This window comes from Neoarius graeffei, chromosome 12 (genome assembly GCF_027579695.1).
Source record: "Neoarius graeffei isolate fNeoGra1 chromosome 12, fNeoGra1.pri, whole genome shotgun sequence".
In the NCBI taxonomy this organism is placed as follows: Eukaryota; Metazoa; Chordata; class Actinopteri; order Siluriformes; family Ariidae; genus Neoarius; species Neoarius graeffei.
In genome coordinates this window covers 45722620-45750263 of record NC_083580.1, presented here as the reverse complement: position 1 = coordinate 45750263, position 27644 = coordinate 45722620, and the positions used below count along the sequence as shown (strand labels likewise).

Sequence of the window (27644 nt, the reverse complement as noted above, 5' to 3'; positions counted from 1 at the left end):
CCTGCCTGGCCGCACCGACCTCATAGAACACCACATCGAGACGCCCCCAGGGGTGGTAGTGCACAGCTGCCCTTACAGGCTACCCAAACACAAGAAAAAAGTGATTCGGGAAGAACTCGAGGCCATGCTCGAAATGGGCATCGTCGAGGAGTCCCACAGTGACTGGAGCAGGCCGGTGGTCTTGGTGCCCAAGGCCGATGGGTCGGTCCGGTTCTGTGTAGACTATAGAAAAGTCAACGGGGTGTCTAAATTCGATGCGTACCCAATGCCTCATTTTGATGAGTTGCTGGATCGACTAGGCACGGCTCGCTTTTACTCGACACTGGATTTGACAAAGGGTTATTGGCATATCCCCTTGACTCCACTATCCCGAGAAAAAATGGCCTTTTCCACACCGTTTGGCTTACACCAATTTGTTACACTTCCTTTTGGGCTGTTTGGGGCGCCCGCTACATTCCAGCGGCTTTTGGACAGGGTCCTCCGCCCCCACGCCACCTACGCAGCCGCATACTTAGATGACATAATAATCTATAGTAATGACTGGCCACGGCATCTGCAACACCTGAGGGCCGTCCTTAGGTCGCTGAGGCGAGCGGGTCTCACGGCCAACCCAAAGAAGTGTGCAATTGGGCAGGTGGAAGTACGGTATCTGAGCTTCCACTTGGGCAATGGGTAGGTGCATCCCCAAATTAATAAGACAGCAGCGATTGCGGCCTGCACGAGGCCCAAGACCAAAAAGAGGGTGAGACAGTTCCTGGGGCTGGCTGGCTACTATCATAGGTTTATACCTAATTATTCGGACGTCACCAGCCTGCTGACTGATCTCACTAAAAAGGAGGCACCAGATCCGGTCCAGTGGACAGAGCAATGCCAGCGGGCTTTCTCTGAGGTGAAAGCTACACTGTGTGGGGGGCCACTGTTACACTCCCCTGACTTTTCTCTCCCCTTTATGTTACAGACGGATGCGTCGGACAGAGGGCTGGGGGCTGTTTTGTCCGAGGAGGTGGAGGGGGAGGACCGTCCAGTGCTGTATATCAGCAGGAAGCTGTCGGTGCGTGAGGGGCACTACAGCACCATCGAGAAAGAGTGCCTTGCCATCAAGTGGGCAGTCCTTGCCCTCCGCTACTACCTGCTGGGACGCCCTTTCATCCTCTGTTTGGACCATGCGCCCCTCCAGTGGCTCCACCGCATGAAGGATGCCAACGCACGGATCGCCCGTTGGTATCTGGCACTCCAGCCCTTTAACTTCAAAGTGATCCACAGGCTGGGGGCGCAGATGGTTGTGGCGGACTTTCTCTCCTGTCAAGGGGGGGGTGAGTCGGCTCCAGGCCGGACGGCTGCCCAGCCTGAGTCGGGCGGTGGGGGTATGTGGCAGTGGGGGCATGGTCAAGCGCCGGTCTGTGACCGAAGGGCGGAGTCAGGGAAGGTAAGTGGCAGAATCACTACACCTGATATCAATTAACCTGTGTTTGTGTGTCTTCCCAGTGACCGCGCCCTATATAAGGAGAGAGAGAGCAGAGGAAGAGAGCTCTCTCCCCAACCAGACAACTTGTGTGTGTGCGTGCATGTGTGGCTGGGAGAGTTAAATTCCACTAAAAAGTGAAAATCAAAGAGTTTTGTGAACTCAGTTCTGGCCTGCCGTCCTTCTGTGCTCCACCCACCCATATGAAGTGCTACAGTAGATAAAGAAAACCCAGTTAAACAAATGAGACAAAAATATTATACTTGGTCATTTATTTCTTGAGGAAAATGATCCAATATTACATATCTGTGAGTGGCAAAAGTATGTGAACCTTTGCTTTCAGTATCTGGTGTGACCCCCTTGTGCAGCAATAACTACAACTAAACGTTTCTGGTAACTGTTGATCAGTCCTGCACACTGGCTTGGAAAAATTTTAGCCCATTCCTACATGCAGAACAGCTTCAACTCTGGGATGTTGGTGGGTTTCATCACATGAACTGCTCGCTTCAGGTCCTTCCACAACATTTCCATTGGATTAAGGTCAGGACTTTGACTTGGCCATTCCAGAACATTAACTTTCTTCTTCTTTAACCATTCTTTGGTAGAACGACTTGTGTGCTTACGGTCGTTGTCTTGCTGCATGACCCCACCTTCTCTTGAGATTCAGTTCATGGACAGATGTCATGACATTTTCTTTTAGAATTTGCTGGTATAATTCAGAATTCATTATTCTATCAATGATGGCAAGCTGTCCTGGCCCAGATGCAGCAAAACAGGCCCAAACCATGATACTACCACCACCATGTTTCACAGATGGGATAAGGTTCTTATGCTGGAATGCAGTGTTTTCCTTTCTCCAAACATAACACTTCTCATTTAAACCAAAAAGTTCTATTTTGGTCTCATCCATCCACAAAAAAATTTTCCTATAGCCTTCTGGCTTGCCCACATGATATTTAGCAAACTGCAGACGAGTAGCAGTGTTCTTTTTGGAGATCAGTGGCTTTCTCCTTGCAACCCTTCCATGCACACCATTGTTGTTCAGTGTTCTCCTGATGGTGGACTCATGAACATTAACATTAGCCAATGTGAGAGAGGCCTTCAGGTGCTTAGAAGTTACCCTGAGGTCCTTGTGACCTCGCCGACTATTACATGCTTTGCTCTTGGAGTGATCTTTGTTGGTTGACCACTCCTGGGGAGGGTAACAGTGGTCTTGAATTTTCTCCATTTGTACACAATCTGTCTGACTATGGATTTGTGGAGCCCAAACTCTTTAGAGGTGGTTTTGTAACCTTTTCCAGCCTGATGAGCATCAGCAAAACTTTTTCAAAGGTCCTCAGAAATCTCCTTTGTTCATGCCATGATACACTTCCACAATATGTGTTGTGAAGATCAGATGTTGATAGATCCCTGTTCTTTAAATAAAACCGGGTGCCCACTCACACCTGATTGTCATCCCATTGACTGAAAACACCTGTCTCTAATTTCACCTTCAAATTAACTGCTAATCCTAGAGGTTAACATACGTTTGCCACTCACAGATATGTAATATTGGATCATTTTCCTCAATAAATAAATGACCAAGTATAATATTTTTGTCTCATTTGTTTAACTGGGTTCTCTTTATCTACTTTTAGGACTTGTGTGAAAATCTAATGATGTTTTAGGTCATATTTTTGCAGAAATATAGAAAATTCTAAAGGGTTCACAAACTTTCAAGTACCACTGTAAGTCCGTGCTGATTGTGCTTTAATCTGGGACAGGTGAGAGCGCTCAGTCTTTGAGGCAAATAGTCTATATTAACTTTCGCAAGTTGCCATCTTGTCCCTATGATGACAAATTCTGTTTTATCCATTTTCTGATGTCCGCAGTGCAATTCTGGATGGCCTTGACAGCAGCCAATTATTAACTCTGTGACTTTAACCATGGCATGAATGTTGGTACCTGATGGGTTGGTTTGAGAATTTCAGAAACTGCTGGTCTTCTGGGATTTATATACACACAGCATTCTCCAGAGTTTGCACACAAGTGTGTGTGTGTGTGTGTGTGTGTGTGTGTGTGTGTGTGTGTGTGTGTTGGGGGGTGGTTGACATCCTGCAGATGTTCTATCATGGTCTTCAACTGTCCAGTTTTGATGAGACTGTGCCCATGATAGTCTCAGATTCTTGTTCTTGGCTGATAAGAATGGAACCCAATGTGATCTTCTGCTGTTTTAGACCATCCACCTCATGGTTTGATGTTTTCTGCAGGCTGAGATGTTTTTCTGCTCACCATAATTGTAAAGAGTGATTATTTGAGTTACTATATCCATCCTGGCAGCAGATACCAATTTGGCCATTTTGCTTTGACCTCTTATATTAACACGATGTTTCCACATACAAAACTCTCACTCAGTCAAGGGATTTTGTCTTTCACACCATTCTGTGTGAACTGTAGAGACTGCTGTGTGTACAGTATATAAATCCCAGGAGAACAACAGTTTATGAAATACTCAAACCAGCCCATCTGGCACCAACATTAACGCCACTATTAAAGTCAAAGTAATCACCCCCCCCCCCCCCCCCCCATTCCAATTATATGATGTGAACATTACCTGAAACTGTTGATCTGTATCTGCATGTTATTTTGCATTGCACAGCTGCCACATGACCACATGATTAGCTGATGAGATAACAGGGATGAATAGGTTTAAAAAAAAATATATATATATATACCCATTTCCAGAAAAGTTGAGATATTATGCAAAATGCAGTAAAAACAAAATTATGTGATTTGTTAATTTGTGTGAACCTTTATTTAACTGACAAAAGTACAAAGAAAATATTTTCAATAGTTTTATAGTAGTTTTTTAATAGTGCTTATTGTAGAATCTTCCAAAATGGAGTTACTTGAATATCCTATAAACTCTTCAGTCTTATTTGGCCTCTGTACCAACTTTTTTGAGTGTGTTGCAGGCATCAAATTCTAACTTTGTTTGTATTTACAAAATACAATTAAGTTGGTCAGTAAAAGTATTGAAAACCTTTTCTTTGTACTTTTGTCGGTTAAATAAAGGTTCTCACTAACTAACAAATCATATATTTCTGGTTTTTATTGCACTTTGGAAAATAATCCAACTTATTTTGAAATATATATATATATATATATAAGGGCGGCACGGTGGTGTAGTGGTTAGCGCTGTCGCCTCACAGCAAGAAGGTCCGGGTTTGAGCCCTGTGGCCGGCGAGGGCCTTTCTGTGTGGAGTTTGCATGTTCTCCCCATGGGTTTCCTCTGGGTGCTCCAGTTTCCCCCACAGTCCAAAGACATGCAGGTTAGGTTAACTGGTGACTCTAAATTGACCGTAGGTGTGAATGGTTCTATGTGTCAGCCCTGTGATGACCTGGCGACTTGTCCAGGGTGTACCCCGCCTTTCGTCCGTAGTCAGCTGGGATAGGCTCCAGCTCGCCTGCGACCCTGTAGAACAGGATAAAGTGGCTACAGATAATGAGATGATATATATATATATATATATATATATATATATATATATATATATATATATGTGTGTGTGTATGTGTATCTATACAACCCTGATTCCAAAAAAGTTGGGACAAAGTACAAATTGTAAATAAAAACAGAATGCAGTAATTTACAAATCTCAAAAACTGATATTGTATTCATAATAGAACATAGACTCGTATCAAATGTCGAAAGTGAGACATTTTGAAATTTTATGCCGAATATTGGCTCATTTGAAATTTCATGACAACAACACATCTCAAAAAAGTTGGGACAGGGGCAATAAGAGGCTGGAAAAGTTAAAGGTACAAAAAAGGAACAGCTGGAGGACCAAATTGCAACTCATTAGGTCAATTGGCAATAGGTCATTAACATGACTGGGTTTAAAAAGAGCATCTTGGAGTGGCAGCGGCTCTCAGAAGTAAAGATGGGAATAGGATCACCAATCCCCCTAATTCTGTGCCGACAAATAGTGGCGCAATATCAAAAAGGAGTTCGACAGTGTAAAATTGCAAAGAGTTTGAACATATCATCATCTACAGTGCATAATATCATCAAAAGTTTCAGAGAATCTGGAAGAATCTCTGTGCGTAAGGGTCAAGGCCGGAAAACCATACTGGGTGCCCATGATCTTCGGGCCCTTAGATGGCACTGCATCACATACAGGCATGCTTCTGTATTGGAAATCACAAAATGGGCTCAGGAATATTTCCAGAGAACATTATCTGTGAACACAATTCACCGTGCCATCCGCTGTTGCCAGCTAAAACTCTATAGTTCAAAGAAGAAGCTGCATCTAAACATGATCCAGAAGCGCAGACGTCTTCTCTGGGCCAAGGCTCATTTAAAATGGACTGTGGCAAAGTGGAAAACTGTTCTGTGGTCAGACGAATCAAAATGTGAAGTTCTTTATGGAAATCAGGGACGCCGTGTCATTCGGACTAAAGCGGAGAAGGACGACCCAAGTTGTTATCAGCGCTCAGTTCAGAAGCCTGCATCTCTGATGGTATGGGGTTGCATTAGTGCATGTGGCATGGGCAGCTTACACATCTGGAAAGACACCATCAATGCTGAAAGGTATATCCAGGTTCAGATGAAGTCTCTTTCAGGGAAGACCTTGCATTTTCCAACATGACAATGCCAAACCACATACTGCATCAATTACAGCATCATGGCTGCATAGAAGAAGGGTCCGGGTACTGAACTGGCCAGCCTGCAGTCCAGATCTTTCACCCATAGAAAACATTTGGCGCATCATAAAATGGAAGATACGACAAAAAAGACCTAAGACAATTGAGCAACTAGAATCCTACATTAGACAAGAATGGGTTAACATTCCTATCTCTAAACTTGAACAACTTGTCTCCTCAGTCCCCAGACGTTTACAGACTGTTGTAAAGAGAAAAGGGGATGTCTCACAGTGGTAAACATGGCCTTGTCCCAACTTTTTTGAGTTGTGTTGTTGTCATGAAATTTAAAATCACCTAATTTTTCTCTTTAAATGATACATTTTCTCAGTTTAAACATTTGATATGTCATCTATGTTCTATTCTGAATAAAATATGGAATTTTGAAACTTCCACATCATTGCATTCTGTTTTTATTAACAATTTGTACTTTGTCCCAACTTTTTTGGAATCAGGGTTGTGTGTGTGTATATATACAGTGGTGCTTGAAAGTTTGTGAACCCTTTAGAATTTTCTATATTTCTGCATAAATATGACCTAAAACATCATCGGATTTTCACACAAGTCCTAAAAGTAGAGAAAGAGAACCCAGTTAAACAAATGAGACAGAAATATTATACTTGCTCATTTATTTATTGAAGAAAATGATCCAATATTACATATCTGTGAGTGGCAAAAGTATGTGAACCTTTGCTTTCAGTATCTGGTGTGACCCCCTTGTGCAGCGATAACTGCAACTAAATGTTTGCGGTAACTGTTGATCAATCCTGCACACCGGCTTGGAGGAATTTTAGCCCATTCCTCCATACACAACAGCTTCAACTCTGGGATGTTAGTGGGTTTCCTCACATGAACTACTCACTTCAGGTCCTTCCACAACATTTTGACTGGATTAAAGTCAGGACTTTGACTTGGCCATCCCAAAACATTAACTTTATTCTTCTTTAACCATTCTTTGGTAGAACGACTTGTGTGCTTAGGGCCATTGTCTTGCTGCATGGCCCACCTTCTCTTGAGATTCAGTTCATGGACAGATGTCCTGACATTTTCCTTTAGAATTCGCTGGTATATTTCAGAATTCACTGTTCCATCAATGATGGCAAGCCATCCTGGCCCAGATGCAGCAAAACAGGCCCAAACCATGATACTACCACCACCATGTTTCACAGATGGGATAAGGTTCTTATGCTGGAATGCAGTGTTTTCCTTTCTCCAAACATAACGCTTCTCATTTAAACCAAAACGTTCTATTTTGGTCTCATCCGTCCACAAAACATTTGTCCAATAGCCTTCTGGCTTGTCCACATGATCTTTAGCAGACTGTAGACAAGCAGCAATGTTCTTTTTGGAGAGCAGTGGCTTTCTCCTTGCAGCCCTGCCATGCACACCATTGTTGTTCAGTGTTTTCCTGATGGTGGACTCATGAACATTAACATTAGCCAATGTGAGAGAGGCCTTCAGTTGCTTAGAAGTTACCCTGGGGTCCTTTGTGACCTCGCCGACTATTACACGCCTTGCTCTTGGAGTAATCTTTGTTGGTCGCCCACTCCTGGGGAGGGTAACAATGGTCTTGAGTTTCCTCCATTTGTACACAGTCTGTCTGTCTGTGGATTGGTGGAGTCCAAACTCTTTAGAGATGGTTTTGTAATGTTTTCCAGCCTGATGAGCATCAGCAACACTTTTTCTGAGGTCCTCAGAAATCTCCTTTGTTCGTGCCATGATACACTTCCACAAACATGTGTTGTGAAGATCAGACTTTGATAGATCCTTGTTCTTTAAATAAAACAGGGTGCCCACTCACACCTGATTGTCATCCCATTGATTGAAAACACCTGACTCTAATTTCACCTTCAAATTAACTGCTAATCCTAGAGGTTCACATACTTTTGCCACTCACAGATATGTAATATTGGATCATTTTCCTCAATGAATAAATGACCAAGTATAATATTTTTGTCTCATTTGTTTAACTGGGTTCTCTTTATCTACCTTTAGGACTTGTGTGAAAATCCGATGATGTTTTAGGTCATATTTATGCAGAAATATAGAAAATTCTAAAGGGTTCACAAACTTTCAAGCACCACTGTATATATATATATATATATATATATATATATATATATATATATATATATATATAAATGTGTGTGTATATATGTGTGTGTGTGTGTGTTCTATCCATATTCACTGGATATGAGCAATCGCGTGCTCTGATTGGCTACTCTTCTGCTAGGATATCAGCTCATATACCATGAGTAGAGAAAAATTAATTGGTGGCGCATGTTGTTGAACCAACCGAGAACGAAATAAAAACTCTACTTGAAAACAAAACCCTAAAAATTGTTATCAAGCATTTAAAAGAAACAGAAATAGCTAAAAGAATATAGTTTTTTGGTTTTTGTCCCGCTCCCAATAGCGCCTGTTCCACACTCCAGCCCAATTGGTGGTGGTAATACACCTTTAAGTTGGTTTGCCAATTGACAAAAAAAAAAAAAACCATAAAGAAGAAGAAACCCCCCCCCCAACAAACTAACTAACTAACTAACTAACTAACTAACTAACTAGAAGGCAACAAAATATGGAGTAAAAGTATTTGATGGTAAGAACATATCTTTTTTTATTTTTCAAGAATTATTATTATAGCATTTTACCCCCACTAATTGCTACTGTCATTCTGCCGATTTGTTTACATTTGCAGAAATTATTCTGTAAGACATTTTGTATAAAGTTTGTATTTATCGAAGTTGCAAAAAATAAAAATGCTCTGTTTCTCAAAATCCAGTGAATGTGGATAGAATAAAACAGTTATTCCACTCAATCTCGTTGTACATGGCGTTTTGCTACCTCAACGCTACACGCCTCGTCGGCTATCAGCTCGTGTACGATGAGATTTCGTGGGATAACTGCTAAAAAATTTATATATATATATATATATATATATATATATATATATATATATATATATATATACTGGGCGGCACGGTGGTGTAGTGGTTAGCGCTGTCGCCTCACAGCAAGAAGGTCCTGGGTTCGAGCCCCATGGCCGGCGAGGGCCTTTCTGTGCGGAGTTTGCATGTTCTCCCCGTGTCTGCGTGGGTTTCCTCCGGGTGCTCCGGTTTCCCCCACAGTCCAAAGACATGCAGGTTAGGTTAACTGGTGATTCTAAATTGACCGTAGGTGTGAATGGTTGTCTGTGTCTATGTGTCAGCCCTGTGATGACCTGGCGACTTGTCCAGGGTGTACCCCGCCTTTCGCCCGTAGTCAGCTGGGATAGGCTCCAGCTTGCCTGCGAAATAAATAAAATATTTTACATTTGGATGAGATATTGAAACATTCTGATTACTCACAGTTTTCTGAGCTAAGCGAGGAGCGTGTGTGTGTGTGTGTGTGTGTGTGTGTGTGTGAGTGAGGGTACACTGCCGTGGTGGTTGGCCTGGAAATGGGCTCTCTGTGAAAGGGAGATGGAGTGTGTGGGACAACATGGACTATACTGGATGCGATGGGCACCATGAACTTTGTGTGTGTCAGTGAGAAGTGAGCTATGAGTGGGGTAATGTGAAGGGGCATGAGGTAGTTGGGGTCTATGCGTGTCTGTGGTGTGAGAGAGCATTCAGTGATGTGGATGTGGGAGAGCATGGACAGGATGTGATGGGGGAGAGTAGACTGTGTGAAGTGTGTGCATAGGCTGAATGTGTGGGGAGAGCATGAGATGAGTGTGTGAGAGAGCAAAGGCAGTGTATGGGGATCTAAGAATTTCGCCTGCATGCATAAATGTAATTTCCACCACACCATTGTAATTTCCACCCAAGAATGCAATGTGGTGGAAATTACGGTGGTGGAAATTACAATCCTACAGTTTTTTGAGGAAAAATCTATGCTAACATCTTATATTAGCTAAGAAGTGGTATCTAGCATTTTGTGCACGCAAAATACATCTATGTGCGTTAAAAAAACTTATTTACAAACTCAGTTGACGTTATGGCATGTTTGGAAATTACATACAATAAAAATATTTTCATTTCAAGCTATATTTACCTTGGCTTTTCTTCAAAAGTTGATGAAGTCAAAATTCCCTCCATATCAGACATGTGCTCTGGTGTCACTGTTCATCTCCATAGAAACTACCCAAACAATCTTTCATACAAACCTTTTAAAGGGACATTACAGTGTTGTGGTGGAAATTACAGCAATAGTGTGGGACAACTACATTTGGTTAAAAAAAACACATAAACAGTTGAATGACCTCGAATACCCCAATTATGTTTTGATTATTTTACTGATACTTTATTCAGTGACATTTTAAAACATTAGAAAAAACATTTTTTTACAATTAATTTTTATCATTGAAGATCAGAAGTCTGGGTGTGGGACAACCACAAAACAGCAACATTTGCATATATAATGATGTTGAAAAAGGTGAAAAAGTCATCATACACTACCAGTACAAATTTCCTAAAACACTCTCATTGTAAAGATAACTATAAAGGTGTGAAATTTCCCTTTTTTTCTTTCTTTCATAAAATATGATCAAAGGACATAAAAGTGCCCATAGTCTAAGAATCACCCATATATGTGCACATTATTTACACCTGTATAATAACAGTCTGGCTATATTTTTATATTATATACTCTGGAGACGGGGCGACACAGTGGTGTAGTGGTTAGCACTGTCGCCTCACAGCAAGAAGGTCCAGGTTTGAGCCCCGTGGCCGGCGAGGGCCTTTCTCTGCGGAGTTTGCATGTTCTCCCCGCGTCCACGTGGGTTTCCTCCGGATGCTCCGGTTTCCCCCACAGTCCAAAGACATGCAGGTTAGGTTAACTGGTGACTCTAATGCCGCTTTTCCACTACAAACGCGGCTGAGCCGTGCCGTGCCGAGTCGAGCTGAGTCGAGCTGAGCGGGGCTGTTGGAGTTGCATTTCGACTACAACCGCGCTGAACCGTGCTGGCTGGAAGTGGGTGGACACATTGGGTGGAGTTAGCGAAAGTGGGTGGACGTCAGGTGATGTCGTTAAGCAGCGCAAACAGTGACATCAGTGACAGTGGCGGAACAAGTCAGAGCCGGGCCGGGCGTGGGGCAAATGACCGGGCCCTTTATTAAAGCTTATCATAACATCATTTTAGGCTACAAAATGTCCGCAACTGCGGTGTTTACCAATTTCAACACTACCGGGTGCAACTATATGTTATTTAGTACATCAAGTCCTTCAAACGAACATGTAACTCAGAAACAAAAAACATTAGGATACTGTACATGGCTCATAATAAAACATCAATAGCCTATACTGCGCACATTATTTGAAGGGCATACGAATGAGCGCTCAGAGTGGTGACAGGAAGAGTCAGAAATAAAAGGAGGGCGGTGCAAACCTCACTGAATGCACTGTGTTTACCAATTTCAACACTACGGGGTGCAACTATGTTATTTTGTACATTAAGTCCTTCAAACGAACATGTAACTCAGAAACAAAAAAACATTCGGCGACATACTGTACATGGCTCATAATAAAACATCAATAGCCTACTGCGCGCATTATTTGAAGGGCATACGACGAGCCTTGCGCTCCGCGAACTCGTCCACGATGCTCTGTATGTCACTGATTCAGTGATCTTTTAAGCGGTAGTCTCACGACCCGAATAGTAAACAATAAACATGGAGGACATGGAGTCGTTAGTGTTGCTGGTCTTGGTTCTGTGGCTTGTTGTCACCGACAACGCCAACAGATACTGGCAAGAGCGTATAGATGAGGCGAGGCGCATAAGGCTTCAGAAATTCTCGTAATTCGTAATTCTTCTCCTTCCGGGTTTGCGGTGTTTACAGATCCCAGCGTGCTCGCGGGGCATGTGTGGGCATGTGAGGACACGCCTCCTCACCAATCAGTGCACAGGGGAGTGTCTGCTCACGCCCCCAACCTCAGTCGGCACGGTTTGGCTCGCTTCAGCCCCACTCCAAAACGGTGCGAGTTTTAGGGGCTAAGCAGGGCTGAAACGAGCTGAGTCGTGCTGGTTTTTGGTAGTCGAAACGCGAGCCGTGTCGGGCTGAAGTGAGCTGAAGCGAGCTGAAGTGAGCTGAAAAAGGGTAGTGGAAAAGGGCCATAAATTGACCGTAGGTGTGAGTGTGAATGGTTGTCTGTGTCTATGTGTCAGCCCTGTGATGACCTGGCGACTTGTCCAGGGTGTACCCCGCCTTTCGCCCGTAGTCAGCTGGGATAGGCTCCAGCTTGCCTGCAACCCTGTAGAACAGGATAAAGCGGCTAGAGATAATGAGATGAGATGAGATGAGATGAGATGAGATGAGATGAGATGAGATACTCTGGAGACAGAGAGCTTTTATTTCTGAGCTTTCCACCCATACAACTTTTTTTTTTAATTGTCATAAGGTTCCATTAGGCGGCACGGTGGTGTGGTGGTTAGCGCTGTCGCCTTACAGCAAGAAGGTCCGGGTTCGAGCCCTGTGGCTGACGAGGGCCTTTCTGTGCAGAGTTTGCATGTTCTCCCCGTGTCCGCGTGGGTTTCCTCCGGGTGCTCCGGTTTCCCCCACAGTCCAAAGACATGCAGGTTAGGTTAACTGGTGACTCTAAGTTGACCGTAGGTGTGAATGTGAGTGTAAATGGTTGTCTGTTTCTATGTGTCAGCCCTGTGATGACCTGGCGACTTGTCCAGGGTGTACCCCGCCTTTCGCCCGTAGTCAGCTGGGATAGGCTCTAGCTTGCCTGCGACCCTGTAGAAGGATAAAGCGGCTAGAGATAATGATGAGATGACTTTAAGAACCCTGGCTGTAAGGGATAAACCAGAAGGACACTTTGCAAGATTGATGTCACAAATACACAAGCTCTTTAATTTTTTTGCTTATTTCTCTGTAGCATATTTTATTTTTCTTCGGTTGTTGTTCATAGTTAATTTATTTCATTATGTATGTCGTTATTTTATATTTCCAGATTCTGCGCAGCACAGAGGACGCAGTCATTCCCTTTTCAGTGGGTTTTGGAAAGCGAGATCATTCCGCAACGCAGACCTAAAGGGCGCCCCCTCCCCCTTCTTTCTCTCTCTCTCTCTCTCTCTCTCTCTGCCTACTTCCACGCGCTTCACTCCGACCAGCTCCTGTGCTGCTATCCACGCAGTTCTCTATACCGCTGTTCTCATTCAGTTACTTTACGCTTCTGAGGATCAGTAAACCCAATTTGGTCAGTCCGGTTCGGTGGTGTTTTTAAGCCGTAATCCAGCGCGTATCCTGTTGTGTGTTAGCGGGTTTCTTGTTACTTTCTTGTTGTCCGTACAGTTTGGAGGCGGCGCGGACAAGAGCACCAGACCAGAGCATCGGGAGCAGCTCACACTCACTCTGCCCTCGTGATTTCCTGCATATGTGTGTAGTTCGTGCATGCACGGATTTGACATGTTTTAATTTGCAACTTTCATTCTCTCCCAGTGTGAAAAGGTGCAGAGTAAAATCGTTTCGTCGCGTGCAAAACAGTTTGTCCACGCAGGAACGAGGTAGTTTCCATCAAGGATTGTAAAAAGGATTGTGAACAGCTTTTATTTGTTGATGTAGGTGGATTTTGTATTTCTTGTCTCACCGGTAACTGCTCCGAGAAGGAATGCGCTTCTACCCCGCCCGGACTACAGACTGAAAGCCGGCACGCGCAGTCGCTGCAGCGGTGCTTTAATAAAATCTACATTCACGTAATTCCCCTTTGGCACTGTAACAGCTCTTGGACATCCTTAGAGTAGGAACAGTTTATGCACAGACCTGTGGAAGTTTTCATACAGGAAAGGGTTGATCCCTTGTGAGTTGGCTGCTGGTGTGCGTGTGTTTGTTTGTTTGTTTGTTTGTTTTTCACCTGACGCTCGTGGCCCGGACAGATCCCGGTACCACGTACCTGTATCAGGACTGAGCTGTGCGCTCGAGCTTTTTGGAGATGGCTCCGGTGGGGATGCTGCTGATCGGGGCTGTGTTACTCTGGGTATCGGTGTTGGGTGAAGAACCCGCCGCTAAAGCCGTCGCCGACCGATACGCCGTCTACTGGAACCGCACGAATCCCCGGTGAGTGCACGCGGAAACGGCAAACACACACATTGGGGTTGGGGTTAGGGTTAGAAGGGTTGCTCATGCAAGTCTTATACACCTTGAAAAAAAAAGTGAAGACTCCAGTGCACGCTGACAAAAAAATAAAGGTAACAAACAGGACTGGGCTGTAACATCTTTTGTATCTTTAGTACTTACATGTTACGCCTGGGACGGTGCAGGTGTTTACCTTTAATTAGAGATCAAAGTAAAGTGGTCATTATCTAATTATGTACCTTAAATTATTTCTAAAGTTATTATAGGCTGTAATGAAGGAACAGATGTGTATCCTGGATGGCACCCCAGAGACCAGGAGAAGTACACTTTGGTACCTCTGTTTCTGAGAGTGTAGGAATCTTTAGAGGTTTTAAAAACATTCACGTTTTAGGAACCTTTGCAGCAAGATTCATGAAAGGGCTTTTTAAACGTTCCACTAAAATATCCACCAGGAACCTTTTGGATTTAATTTTTTTGACATCTTGGAACGTCTAGGCTACATTCTGTGGACCCCAGTGCAGGCGCCAGATTAACACCTAGAACATATTCACTCCTATTTATACAGGATTATATTCTATCTTCCAGTATTATCTACACTTTTATGAACACTATTCATTTTAACAATGGGATTTCTTTCTGTTTATATGATATACTCTAACATTACTTTTGTTCTTATCCCAGTGCATAGCTTACTCTCTCAGAAAAAAAAGGAAAACAAATTCTAACTTGGCTTTTAAGGATAAATTCAAGGATTCATCTTTTGTACCTTTACTGAGAGTAATATAATTGTAGAAGAATGTTTTTAAGGTACACAATAGGATCTTAAAGATCAGCTGTACCTTACCTTTGAAGAAATATTTCCATTGTATGCGCCTTGGTGAATGAAATACTATACAGCATGCTTTCTTCTCCTGACAGTATAGGAACCTTGAAACAAGCTCCCTTTAGGCTCTGCAAACTAGATTTATGAAATGTTTAAAAATTTGCACATTTATGACAAGCAGTTGCATGTTGAAGAGAGCTCCACGTGCCCACAGACACTTTGTAGACATTTGCAGATGTGGTAGAAATACTGTATCATGGCACTTGAAGATATTTTACAATAAACGATATATTACAATACAATATCTAGGCTGGATAACAGTGCGGTAGAACATGTGGGCACAGATAGGCTTCTTTTACCTATTGTCTACAAAAAATAAATTATGAATTTGCTAAGAAAAGAAGAGAAAACGAATCCTTGGGCACAAAAATACATTTTAATTAGCATCTTGTTTCTGTGAGTAATACTATCGTCAGTTAGTGTTAATCATCTATTACAACCATAGCAGAAAAATATGAAACATTTTCATTTAATTTGCATAGAGTTTTATTTTGCTTTGGCAGAAGCACACACACACACACACACACACACACACACACACACACACAAACTCATTCACTTAGATTCTGCACTGATGGTGTTGTTTGAATGCAGTCAGGTACAAACAATGTAAATGTGTTCTCAAATAATGCATCAACAGTTTATTAATGACTAATTATAAGCCTTATGATGTCCCTCTACAATATTATTCCTCTATTTAAAATACAAAACATGCACTTTTCAGTTTAACACCCCTGTGACAAATTTATGTACATTTAAAAACCCAGTTTAGTACTAAAAAAAGCCCTAAGTGTATTTAATGTCATAATAATGCATGGCAGTTCAGATGTGCAGTTGCTGCAAAGAAAAAACAATCTGTACTTTTCATGGATCTTTAAAATAATAAGTCAGTGTGACAATATGAAATATGCCATAATACATTATTTGAAGTTTTGTTTATTAACTATTTTTAATGTATTTTTATTCACATTGAACAGGCTGTATGATGTTGATTTTTTTGTTTTTGGCAAATAACTTACTTTAATAGTACCATTAAAACCACAATTTTTAGATAGTTTTAAACATCATATGGTGTTTTGCTCACAAAAGCTGTGATATAACGTTTTTACCATGTTGCATATGAGTACATTAGGGTTAATTTATAGATTTCTTTTTAAGGAAACATATCTCCCTTATTAAATATTTGTCTTATTGCTAAGTTGAACTGGAAAGTCCTTCCTGTGACATTTTCATCATAGGGTTTTTTTTAATATATTGCTGTGCCCGTGTAACTGAATATAGACATTTATAACAAGGATATCTTCATGTGAGATACTCAAGTACTGGTAAAACACTGGATGTTATTGAATGGGGTTTGACATATTTTTGGATCCGATGATGTCATGTGTGATGTCAGCTAACAATGTTTTTTCATATGCAAAGTCAAGAAGCTCAGTCAGGATTATTTCCATCTTAGGCTCGTTAGCTGAAAAGAAAATTAATGACAAACAGGGCATTTACGAAGCAATAGCTTTTACAATGATTCTGCAGTTATGAAAGGGAAAAAAATAAGTCAGTATTGAAGTATTGGCCACAACTCTTCATAACTCTCAGTTAAAATGCCATTGTTGTTTTTTAATTAGGTATGTGCCGATGATGAATTCTACAGTATATTTCAAAATTGAAACTATCTAATATTATTATCATAGTCACTTAAAATAAAACTTCTGATTTCTTAGGGTCCTTATTTGTTACAAATTTCAAGAAGTGTTGCATGTCTTACTCACAGATAGTATTTTCAGAACCATGTCTATGTTCACCAGAAGATTTAAAAAAGCAAGATGTTTACTGAAATACAGAATCTGAGTTTATGTTTTAAAATGTATGAATTTCAAGAGAGTGGTATAATGAAATTGGATTTCATTTGATTTTATATGACTAAAGTAAAAAAAAAAGTTAAGTGTGTAAATTTGTAAGTGTGAAACCTGGTTAGAAATACATTATTGTTTCCATAGTAACAGTTCATTCGCAGGGATTGGATGGCAGATACACCACATAATTCTAGAATAATGATAAACAGATTAAAAACATTTGTTAATAAAAAAAAATATTTATTGTTATTTAACAAATAAAAATATGTAATTTTTGATATGGTGATGTTTTCTTCAAGGAGATATTTATTTAGTGTTTCTGGAAGGAGTCTCCAGTTATAGAGGTAAAGCTGCAACTTTCAGTTTTCAGACAGAAGAAAGTCTTTAGTACAGAGTAGTTAAGAATAAAATGTATAACCTCAACTTTTGTAACTTTTCAGACACTTATCTTACCAATGTCATACAAATTGTAATTAATTTATTTGATAATATTTATTTATGGCAATATTGTGAATACTGATCAAAGAACAAAAGGCTTTAAACTTGTATGTGTAAAACAGCACCTTCCTAGTTTTAATATCAAATAAATGATATCTAAAAATCATGATTTGGAATAGAAAGTGAACTGGCACTTTGGGGGAAAAGATTACACTTTTAGATGTAAATTATAAGACATCAAAGCGTTCAGAATTCACTGAAATGTAGGACTATTGAACAATGTTTCTCAAAGTGGGGTTGGTGAAGAAGAGACAGAAAGTCTGTGATTATTAATTTAGCTGCAGTGGTGAAAATCATAACCAGTTACATATAATCAAAGTTAGTCTTTTTTATATTAGCCTGTTTGACTGGTCTGTTAAATTTAATGGATTTAATCCAGACCTCAAACAAAAAACAAGTTGCCGATAAACGAAGTCAGATCGGTGGAATGTTCATGAATAATAATAAAAAAGCTTTATGACTTTTATAAATAGCTGAAATATTATTATCCACTTTTAAATAATGAGGCTAATACTTCAAACTTTGAAAAATCTGTGAAATTTGTTTTGCAGTTAACGAGTCCCTGTCTGCAAGAAGTTTGAGAGCCACTGCTTGTAGAAGGATTATATAACTCCTAACCATCCCATTCTTTTAGAAAAGTTTGGCCCTGAGAATGCATTTAAACTGGCAGCCATAATGTTCACAGCTCTTTGCAGGAGTCCATGGTTTGTTTCTGAAATGAGCTCTTCCCCATTCCCAGGTTTTCTTACTCAGTTGCTATGGGGCTCCCTCTGCGTCCTGTGCCCTGCGCCCCATGCTGAGCGAGCACAAAGGCTGAAGCCCGGAGTGGCCCTGAGCAGTGGTGCAGCTCGGCCAGGGGTTTGCTCATGAGAGGGGCGCATGCCGAGCTCGCGCATTTAGCACTAACAGCACTGGGGTCTGTGTTAACCATCAACGGAGTAGCCCAGGCTCTAGTTAGGGTGCAACCTCAGGGCAAACCATGTGTCTGAGGCTATGCACGCACGGGGGTGCTGGCTCTGTGTGTGTGTGTGTGTGTGTGTTAGTGGCACCCTGCCTGAGTTTTGTCTTGGCACAATGAGGCCCCTCTGGTAAATAAATGAGCTACTCTAAATGAGTGTCTCTCATTCGCATTCATGCGCTCACCCAGTGGCCTAATCCAAATCTGGCTGAGCTGAATAATGTAGCAGTGCTGTCTGTCATGACCTTGGGGCCCCAAATCTGGCCATCCGTCAGTCATAACCCCACCCAAAAGGAGTTATGTACTCTCCTTGGAAATTTTCATCAAAGCGACTGATGCTAAAGCTGCATGCTATCAACAGGCCATTAAACCCATAGTGTACACGTTGAAAAAGTGTGGATGATGTGATGTTTTGATCTCTAATTATTTAGTATTTTGGATTAAAATTCTTGTATCATGACTTTTCCGTCTTCCATCCAACCCTTTAGCAGATCTGTAGCAGCTGCATCTTTGAACATAGCTCATTAATGTGCACAAATTACAGGCATTAGAAAGAGTGTTACAAGAGATCAAATCCAAGATTTAGCCAGACATGTTTTGAAATATTAATGCATCTGTTTAGTGGCTGAATGTGATGGTGTGCATTAAAAGAGTTTTAATTAGACCTTTAGTATGTTTAATTTTTTTTTAAGAAATAGATATACTAAATTGTTTCACTCTTTATGAGCAATGGTATTGTGGTTGGATTTCATTCATTTTCATACAAATGGTAAGAAAATGCCCAACCATATTTTTTGTCTTATTAGAGAGAAAAAAAAAGAGGCTAGTGAGGGAATGCCTTGGGCTGAAGTGCTCTTGAACAAGGCACCTAACTGCCAACTGCTCTCTGGGTGCTGTTGCATAGCTGCTCACTGCTCTGGGTATGTGTGTGTGTTCACTTGTGCGTATGCATGTATGGGTTCACTGCTTCAAATGGGTTAAATGCAGAGGATGAATTTCACTGTGCTTGAGTGTGTATGTGACAAAAGTTTCTTCTTCTTGAATGACTGTTTATAGCTGCTATAACGTAAGTGATAACAGGAACTAACCAGTTTTGGATGTTCCAGAACATTAAATATAACTATAATTGGATTAAAAGTATGATGTGTTTATTTTTTTAATAAATAAAAATTAGAATCCTTGGTAAATTGCTGTATTATAGGATTAATAAAACATTTTGGGACATGCTGTTATAAGGAAACAATCAACACAAGGGTGGTAAAAGTAACTGTGCTCCATCACGCCACCCCACCACCGATTGTTTTCCTATAGCAACATGACATGGAGTGATTTATTCTAAACTTAATACTGTAAAACTTGACATAGAAATTTTTTTTAATTTGAACCTATAGAAGCCCATGAAAGCCCTACTCAGCAAAATAATAAAACATCATATTGTGCATAATGAAGATGTGATGTAAAATTTTTGCCATATCACCCAATAGTATGATGTACTTTCGTAGCAAGTGACCAAGAGTTTAAACCCATAAAAGAACAACAAAAACTTTCAGATTGATCTACCTCTCATTATAATCACACTACAAAGTAAACAATGTGCATTTTACCATCATTTTGTATTTTGTGTTTAATATTAAAAATGAGCCTTGTGGTCACAGCTAGTGTTGAAATTCTTTAGTGGCTTTAGAAAGGAAATGCTGCTTTAGTTTTAATGATAAAGTGTGTGGAAGCTCCAAGCAGCCATTCAGATGCAAGTCTCCCCTCCCTCTGTCCCCACATTACTCTATCACAGGGTTTTGGGGCTGTTAGAAAGGCGGTCAGGGCCACTTGCAGTTACAGAATTTGGGTCAATTCAAGTTGGCAAGTTTTTCCTCAAAAGCCTCCTGCTTTATTTTCACATGCCTTGAGAATTGTGTTCTGAGAAAGAAAGCTTATTATTTTTTCCTACTCACTTCTTCTACAATGATTTGGTTGGATACTTCATAAGTCATTAACGTAATTTTAGATTTCTGATTGATTTATTTTGTTAGGCAAATTGCTGCAGGGATTTTTTTCCTTTGCAAAGAAATCATCCAGTATTGACAATGAGTCTTGTTTATTTATTGCTTCAGGGATGGATCATTGGCGAATCGGTATTAAATTCCAGTCTTAATCTTCAGGGTGTTTGTCTATGTGGTGCCATGGAAGCTGATACCTTCAGCCATCAAAGAGATCCATCAGATAGATCTAAACACTCAACAGCTGGAGAGAAAGATCTCGGGAAGAGTGGAACCATTCCATAGCACTGTTTTAATCCTGGATAATTCCTTCCGAAGCTCTGAGTGACAGATGTGAAACACTTTGTCTTATAAATCTCACAGATTTATAGCCTGCAAGTAAGCCAGCACCTTGTTTAAATGCACATGTAGCGGGCCTTTAGAGAAATATGACAACTTTTTCTACTGGATATCTTTTAAGGCTTTACTCTTTTGCATCTCATGAGTCCTTTCAAAAGCCCTCAGATGTTTTCCTTTATGTTCCAGCTCAGTTTTAATCTCCAATTAAAACAGAAAGCCCCCCTTTTCTGTGGTTTGTCAAGAGGTGATGTTGTGATAGCTGCTCTGTGGTGTTGTTTGGTGCTGTGTGAGCATTGTTCACCATGTTTACCTGCTGTTTCCCCCTCTTTCCCATTCCTGACTCCCCTGTGGCTGCCTGGGTTCTGCTTGGATTTAAAAAAAAAAAAAACACTTGCGTCCAAATACCAAATATTGACTGGGTTTTAGGAGCTCGGCTGTGTCCCAGCCAGTGCCCAGCCTGTGTAAAAAGCTGCCATTGTTTGTGGCTCAGTGGAGCTTTGCCAGGGTCTGAAGTATGTACGCTTGTACACACGGGAAGGGCACAGCAGGGCTTGTAGACATACGGAGGGGCATAAAAAACAGTCTGGAAATGGCTCAGCCCCTGTAGACTAGAGGAAAAGGGAAGCAAGGGGCCCAGGCAGTATCGCTAATTCTGGAACTTTCTCAAGGGGCACAGGGTCAGTGTTGCCAGATTAGCTGGGATCCTTTGCAATTATTTTCTATGATTACCTTTAATTGGAAAAAAAATGACCTTGCTCTATAGTGATGGGCGATACAACCATGTAATATTGATGTTGTGATGAATTGGCACACTCCTGCGAGTATCATGACATAATTGGGAAATTTATAACCAGTGGTGTAGTGGAGATTTTTAAAGTGGGGGTACGCGATTCGTGACGTCATTGAGTTGATATCATCTCAGAAGCGGTAGCCTTTGTTTGGTCGCCTATGTTTGGTATGAATGATTTGTATAAATGTTACGTTCTTTTAACAACACAAGAGGGCACAAGAAGACACTTTTTTTCAGACATTTTTATGTGTGCAATTTTCATTCGTGTTTGTCAGTACACCCCAACTGTTATGGCGAAAAGCCGCGGTTTATTTTGTCTCCAATAAATATGCCGAAATGGCTAAAGAGGAACAAATTCGCCTTCTCCTTCCGAATGCATCGTCGTAGACAGCACCACTCTGCTGCTGGAACTCAACATAAACCTTGCATAGGTTTAACATGGACTATCAGGCGTGAAGCCAAAATATTGGAAATTATGATACACAAACACCTTTGTTCATGTTTGATTCATGTTCATTTGAGCCGAGCTGCATTCGGAATTCGATATTTTTACTAGCCTACTTACTGCCGTGGCAACAGCTACAGCATGTGTCCAGAAGTTCAAAAAAAGTCACGTCACTCACATCGCATACAAACCAGCAATGGGCTGAAATTTATTATAAAAGGCACCAATTGAATAAATCAAGCATTTAGTCTGGCGCGATTGAGGCACCTGCGTATACAAAATACATGACATGCAGCCATTGGGTTAAGCCCTACCATGCACTCCTTCTTAAAGACTTGAGTATTTCTTTAAATTTATTGTCATTTCACATTTTTGGATGTACAACAAAACACTAAACAGGAAGGCCACAAAGATTATGAATTTCAAATCATATATATAATACAGTATGTGGTGAAATTATCCGCGTAAGGATGACCAGGCAGGCGATTATATCAGTTCTGTTGCCCTCTCGGTGCTGCTACCATGAACGCCCGGAAATCACACACACACGCGCGCACACACACACACACACACACACACACACACACACACACACACACACACACAGACCCTACTGTTATTATTAGGCTATTCAAAATCATAGGCCTATACTGAGCAAAAATCTCATTAGAACTTCAAAGATCATAAAGCATTAAACCGACAGATGGCGGAGTCAACCGTTTACATAATTCTAATATCTCGGCTGCATTTAGAATGCATTCTACTTTGCGTCGCTACGTTTTACGTAACGTTTGATTGGGGGGGGCATTGATGATGAGCACAAAGGCACGTGTCACTTACTGTAGAGCGTATAAACTCAGGCCATTGAATGACAGTTGTTTTTTTTTTTTTTTTTGAATCTCACCTCGGGAGAAGTGGGTGGACGGCGTACCCCCGCGTACCACGCCCACTACACCCCTGTTTATAACACTCTCCAGCTCTGCAACCCTGTTACTCTCAATGCCAAGTTGTAGATGTTGATGTTAAAATACATATATTTCATATATATTGATTCTATGCTTCCTGTTAATCCTGTTAATTAATCCACATTTTAGCTGTTAAATAAAGATATCTTTGAATCTATGATGTTCCGTAGGTTTTTAATGTGGTACTGTTTTTGATACTTTGTGATCTCAGTATTGCAATACAATATTTTTTGCCTCATACCGCAGTTCTCTTGAATTCTCTTGAAGTCAAAAGGTGTTGATTAAGTTTCTATAACAGCAGCTCTGACAGTAGTCCTGACAGAAGGAATTAAAAGGGCTTATATTAAGGTTAAACATAAACATTATTACTATATTCTAACAATAACATTCTGCAGAAACACCTTACAATTCCTTACACAAGGAATTGTATTGTGGGCATTCCATATAAATGTATTTTTTATTGAAAAAAAACCCCAAGTAATTGACGATACGGTGATTTTTTTTTTCTTCTGTAGTAAAATGTTCATTTTGCGTTTTTGGAAGGAGTCTTTATATTCATCAGATATAGTTTCTCAGATATGGAAATCATCAGACATAGTTTCTCAATAAAAAAGCCTTGACCTTAACCTTGAGAAACATGACAAGCTCGTGAATGGACAACAGTTTATAGCTGTTATAATGTAAATGGCAACAGGAATGTATATACTTCATGGATGTTTCACAACATTCTGTGTAACTATAAACAGATAAAAAATAAAATTTTCTTCAATCAATAAAAAAAAAATTGAATCGGATCATCAAATTTCTGTTATATGAGGAATTAAACATGATGGGATATACTGTCGTAGGAAAACAGTCAACTTCAGTGTGGTAAAATTAACTCCAAAAGTAACTTTGCTGATTATTACTTATGAGTAAGGATTCGCTAATGGAACAGTATTGGCTGTCAAAACAGGACAACCACAGAAGTCCAATTTTGGCAAGGTATCGCAATACTTTTGCTTCATCTTATAACAAACTGCTGCTAATAATTTTTTCATAGCTTATTGCCAATAACCATAACTTTATTTTTTGTAGCAAGTGCTTTAAATAGTAATATTAGGACGAGAAATGACAACGAATTGTGCGTTTCATTTGACGTCTGTTCAACTACAACCTAAAAATCAGCATTCAAGAAGATTCCCCATAGAGTTAATTTAAATTGTTATTGTTTTGTTAATGTTTTTGTATTTTTGAACTGTTATAAATATAGTTTAAATATGTGATTAAAATATTAAAGGCGATATTTGATGCAACTCACAATTTGTCATCCAGAGCTGAGAACAATGACCCTACGTAAAAATAAAAATAAAAATATATGAAACTAACAACCATGAGACATGATGAGATTTGAGTCTGTAATTTCAATACTCCTAAACTGATGCTTCAGTGCAGCTCTTAAACCATACTTATGTGACGTCATGCACTTTCACGGGTACCAATTAAGCAAAATGCAAAATTGTGTGTGAAGCTCTTTGATGGCGTTTGGTGTAGATAGGCAAGTAACAGTGAAACCTACATAGTGTATTAGTGTTTTTTTTTTTTTAAATCTAGATTGATAATTATTCTTAGACTTGGAACTCAGTTTATGCAAAATCCTTGTTTGTCAATGTTGAAATTAATGATGAAAGTGTTTGATTAATGGCCGTATTTGATGCATGTGCCTTTAAAATCGCACCGCGCTGCGTGGAACATATACCCCTAGTGTGAAGACACACCCACCCACCCACACCTAAATAAATAAATAAATAAATAAATAAATAAATCAAACCCTGAGATGCCTCACTCTCACAAAACACTGCGCACATTTCATTGCCATTTCTAAGTGTTAAAAAACAGGGTGCTGTCTGAGCTTTTGGAGTGAAAAAAAAAAAAACCTTACTCAAGCTTATATATTACAAACTTATACATTAAAAACTTACTCAAACAGCCTTTCTTTGTGTGCATTATTAGGATACCAAACTTATATATCTTGTTGAGGTCTTGGCCAGCTAACAGCATCATTTATATCTTCCTACATGAAAGTTCAAAATTCAATCCTAGTGTCCCACTTTGTGGTTCCATTAGCAAATCTGTACTCTTATATATTGCCCACTTCAGTGATCCTTAATAAAATGCTTCTTCACAGGTTATTTAGTTGGCTTAAGTTGAAGCTTTTTAAATGAGGTCTACTTAGACCCTTTTCTCAAAGAGAAATCATTCAGAATGCTCGATGGATTTTTTTTCTAAGAGTCTACAGGAATTATTTGCCAAAGTTAGGTGTTAGGTGTTAGTTTAAAGAAAGCTACAGTGACTTAATTTGGACCGGAAAACAGTGCATTTCAGTCCTGCATTCCTGCACAGTGTATGAAAAATAACTGAATCCTCCTGTGGGGGAACCGGCACATCCTGCTGTTCAGTGACCTCTCACATGGAGAGACTGCCTGACCTCTTACCTCAGTTTTATTTCGTCATGGCTGAATAGGGTTGTAAGGTGCAGGTATGTTCCAGTTAAAAGTTATACAATATACAATAATATTCCAACATATTGTTATTGTGGAGGCTTCAAACTCCCATTACCACCACTGGGTTTGATTAAACAGAATAAAACACAGCTGTCTATTAGAGGTTTGCATGAACACTACATGTGTACATCATAGTGATGGAAATCCCATAATTTGCCATAGTTTACCAGATGGGAGTTTAATGGATGTTCCAGATTGAGACATAATTGGTTTTTGAAATGGCAATTTTTTTTAAAAGAACTGATTTGAAACAAAACAAAAAAAACCAACAACAATCAGTTCATATCAAAGATCTGAAAATGTTGAGGCAATTTTCATGATATTGGCACACAGTAAAATAGTTTGTCCCAAGACTATTTGTTGCAATGGAACAACAATGTTGCAATGGAACTGGCCCTTAAAGAGCAAAAATCGGGATTTGTTTTGTTGCCTTAGTGATCCATCTCTCTCCTGGGACTTTTCTGTTTTTCATTCCTTCATGTTTACTCATAGTAAACTGCTCATACTTTCAGTTCCTCTTTAAAATGTAAGTGTTGAAATGGCTTCTCCGCTTCCTTTGAAGGTCTCGGTGAAGGTATTAACAGAGAGACTCTAAAGGGCTTAAGGGGTCATCGGCCCATTGTGCAGAGACACAAAACACTTCCTCTGAACTCCTTCACCCTTCTGTCTCTCCTCCACTGAGCCACAACCTCACTGGCCATTCATATTCATCAACCTCAGGCCCTAAAAACCCAGATAAAGTTCTTGAAAAGATCCTAAAGTTGGCTAAACCTGCTTGATGTGCATTGTAGGGAAACATAGCGTGCGCTAACGACCACTCTGCACATTCAGCTGAGGCCAAAGCACAGAGCGAGAGCTATTTGTTGCTCTTCATTACGGCACATTTAATCGCAATAGGAAATAATGATGCAGGCATTTGTCCTACGGACTAAGCTAATAAAAATTAAGCTGCTTGGCAAGAGGAACTAACAGAAGGAACACTGTCACTGCTCATTGTTGAGTTGTGTGTATCATAGGAAAACTCATGATTCAATGTTGAATAAATACTGAAAATAATAAGCACTTCTACCAAGTTAATGTGGGTGAAAAAGATAATTTTTTTTAAAAATAAATCAGATTGACTTTCAAAGAAAGCAATGCACCAATCATAATCTGGTAATTTATTTTTGAATTTTTAGTAAAAAATTGAGATTTTAAAAAAAATTAATATGGTGGCCTTTAGAAAAAAAATAATTTTTTTGTCCTTTTCATACCATAACCACATATATACTCTTTTCTAATTGACTATTAGGTGTATGTTAATTTCTTCAATGACAAAAACCTTATTACAGTTCAAAAAACAGGACTCTTTAGACTATGTAACCATGGCAACAAATATAACAATTCAGACAAGTTCTGTGTTTACACTTTTTGGTTGTCTTTTTTTTTTTAACAACAACAAAAAAGTAACATGTTTTAATTATAAGCAATTATAGCATGTAAATAAAGGCATCTGGCTTTTTAAAACCTTTTAAATTGTTGAACTTGCAATTATCAGTTGGGAATTTGCAGGAATCTTCACCTTATATTGTGTAGCGTCATGCTGTAAACAAACAGGACTTAAAAAATGCCATTGGCTTCCTCAGTTAATGTAATAAATATTATTCCCTGTTTGTCTTAACTCTGTATGAGCACTAAAATCTCATGAACAAGCTAGAATCTAGCCAGTTATCATTAGTGAGAACTTTAATGATGATACAATATTTCACAGAACAGTGAACTGGATGTTCAGTGTTACAAATTTAGCCAATTAATGTATTGATGTAGCTGGAGCTAATATTACTATAAGCTCATTTAAATGTGAATAACTTTATATACTGATGATGGTCTAAGCTGCTATGCTGATCTCTCATGTCTTGTGCTGAACTCCCAACTTTTAGAGTAGGAGTTCCTAGATGATGGGGTGGTTTCTTTGTTTTTGTCGTAGTCACATGTTGAAAATCTGAGTTACAAGCTTTGGTTGATGTTAGCATTAAGTTAGGATTGAACATTATATGTTTCTATTAAGCATCAATATCACTTTCTAGTACTGAAGTACTGACCCTGATAGATTAATGATAATATTGTTTATCTTTGTAATGTATTGTTTGTGTTTCCATAGTCATGACTTTCCAAGCGCAAGATGATGAATCTCC

General features: G+C 39.9%; 1 protein-coding gene across 5 annotated transcripts in view; it reads left to right on the top strand.

Moving 5' to 3' along the window:
- Positions 1-13221: 13221 nt before the first annotated feature.
- efna5a (ephrin-A5a) overlaps positions 13222-27644 on the top strand; it is a 147757-nt gene continuing 133334 nt past the window's right edge. For all 5 annotated transcript variants that reach the window (XR_009655746.1, XR_009655747.1, XM_060935935.1 and 2 more), the window contains exon 1: positions 13222-14187. Coding sequence is in view for 3 of the 5 variants with exons in the window: in XM_060935935.1 (XP_060791918.1) it covers positions 14063-14187 (125 nt within the window). In the remaining 2 variants the exon portion in view is untranslated. The remainder of the gene's footprint in view (positions 14188-27644) is intronic.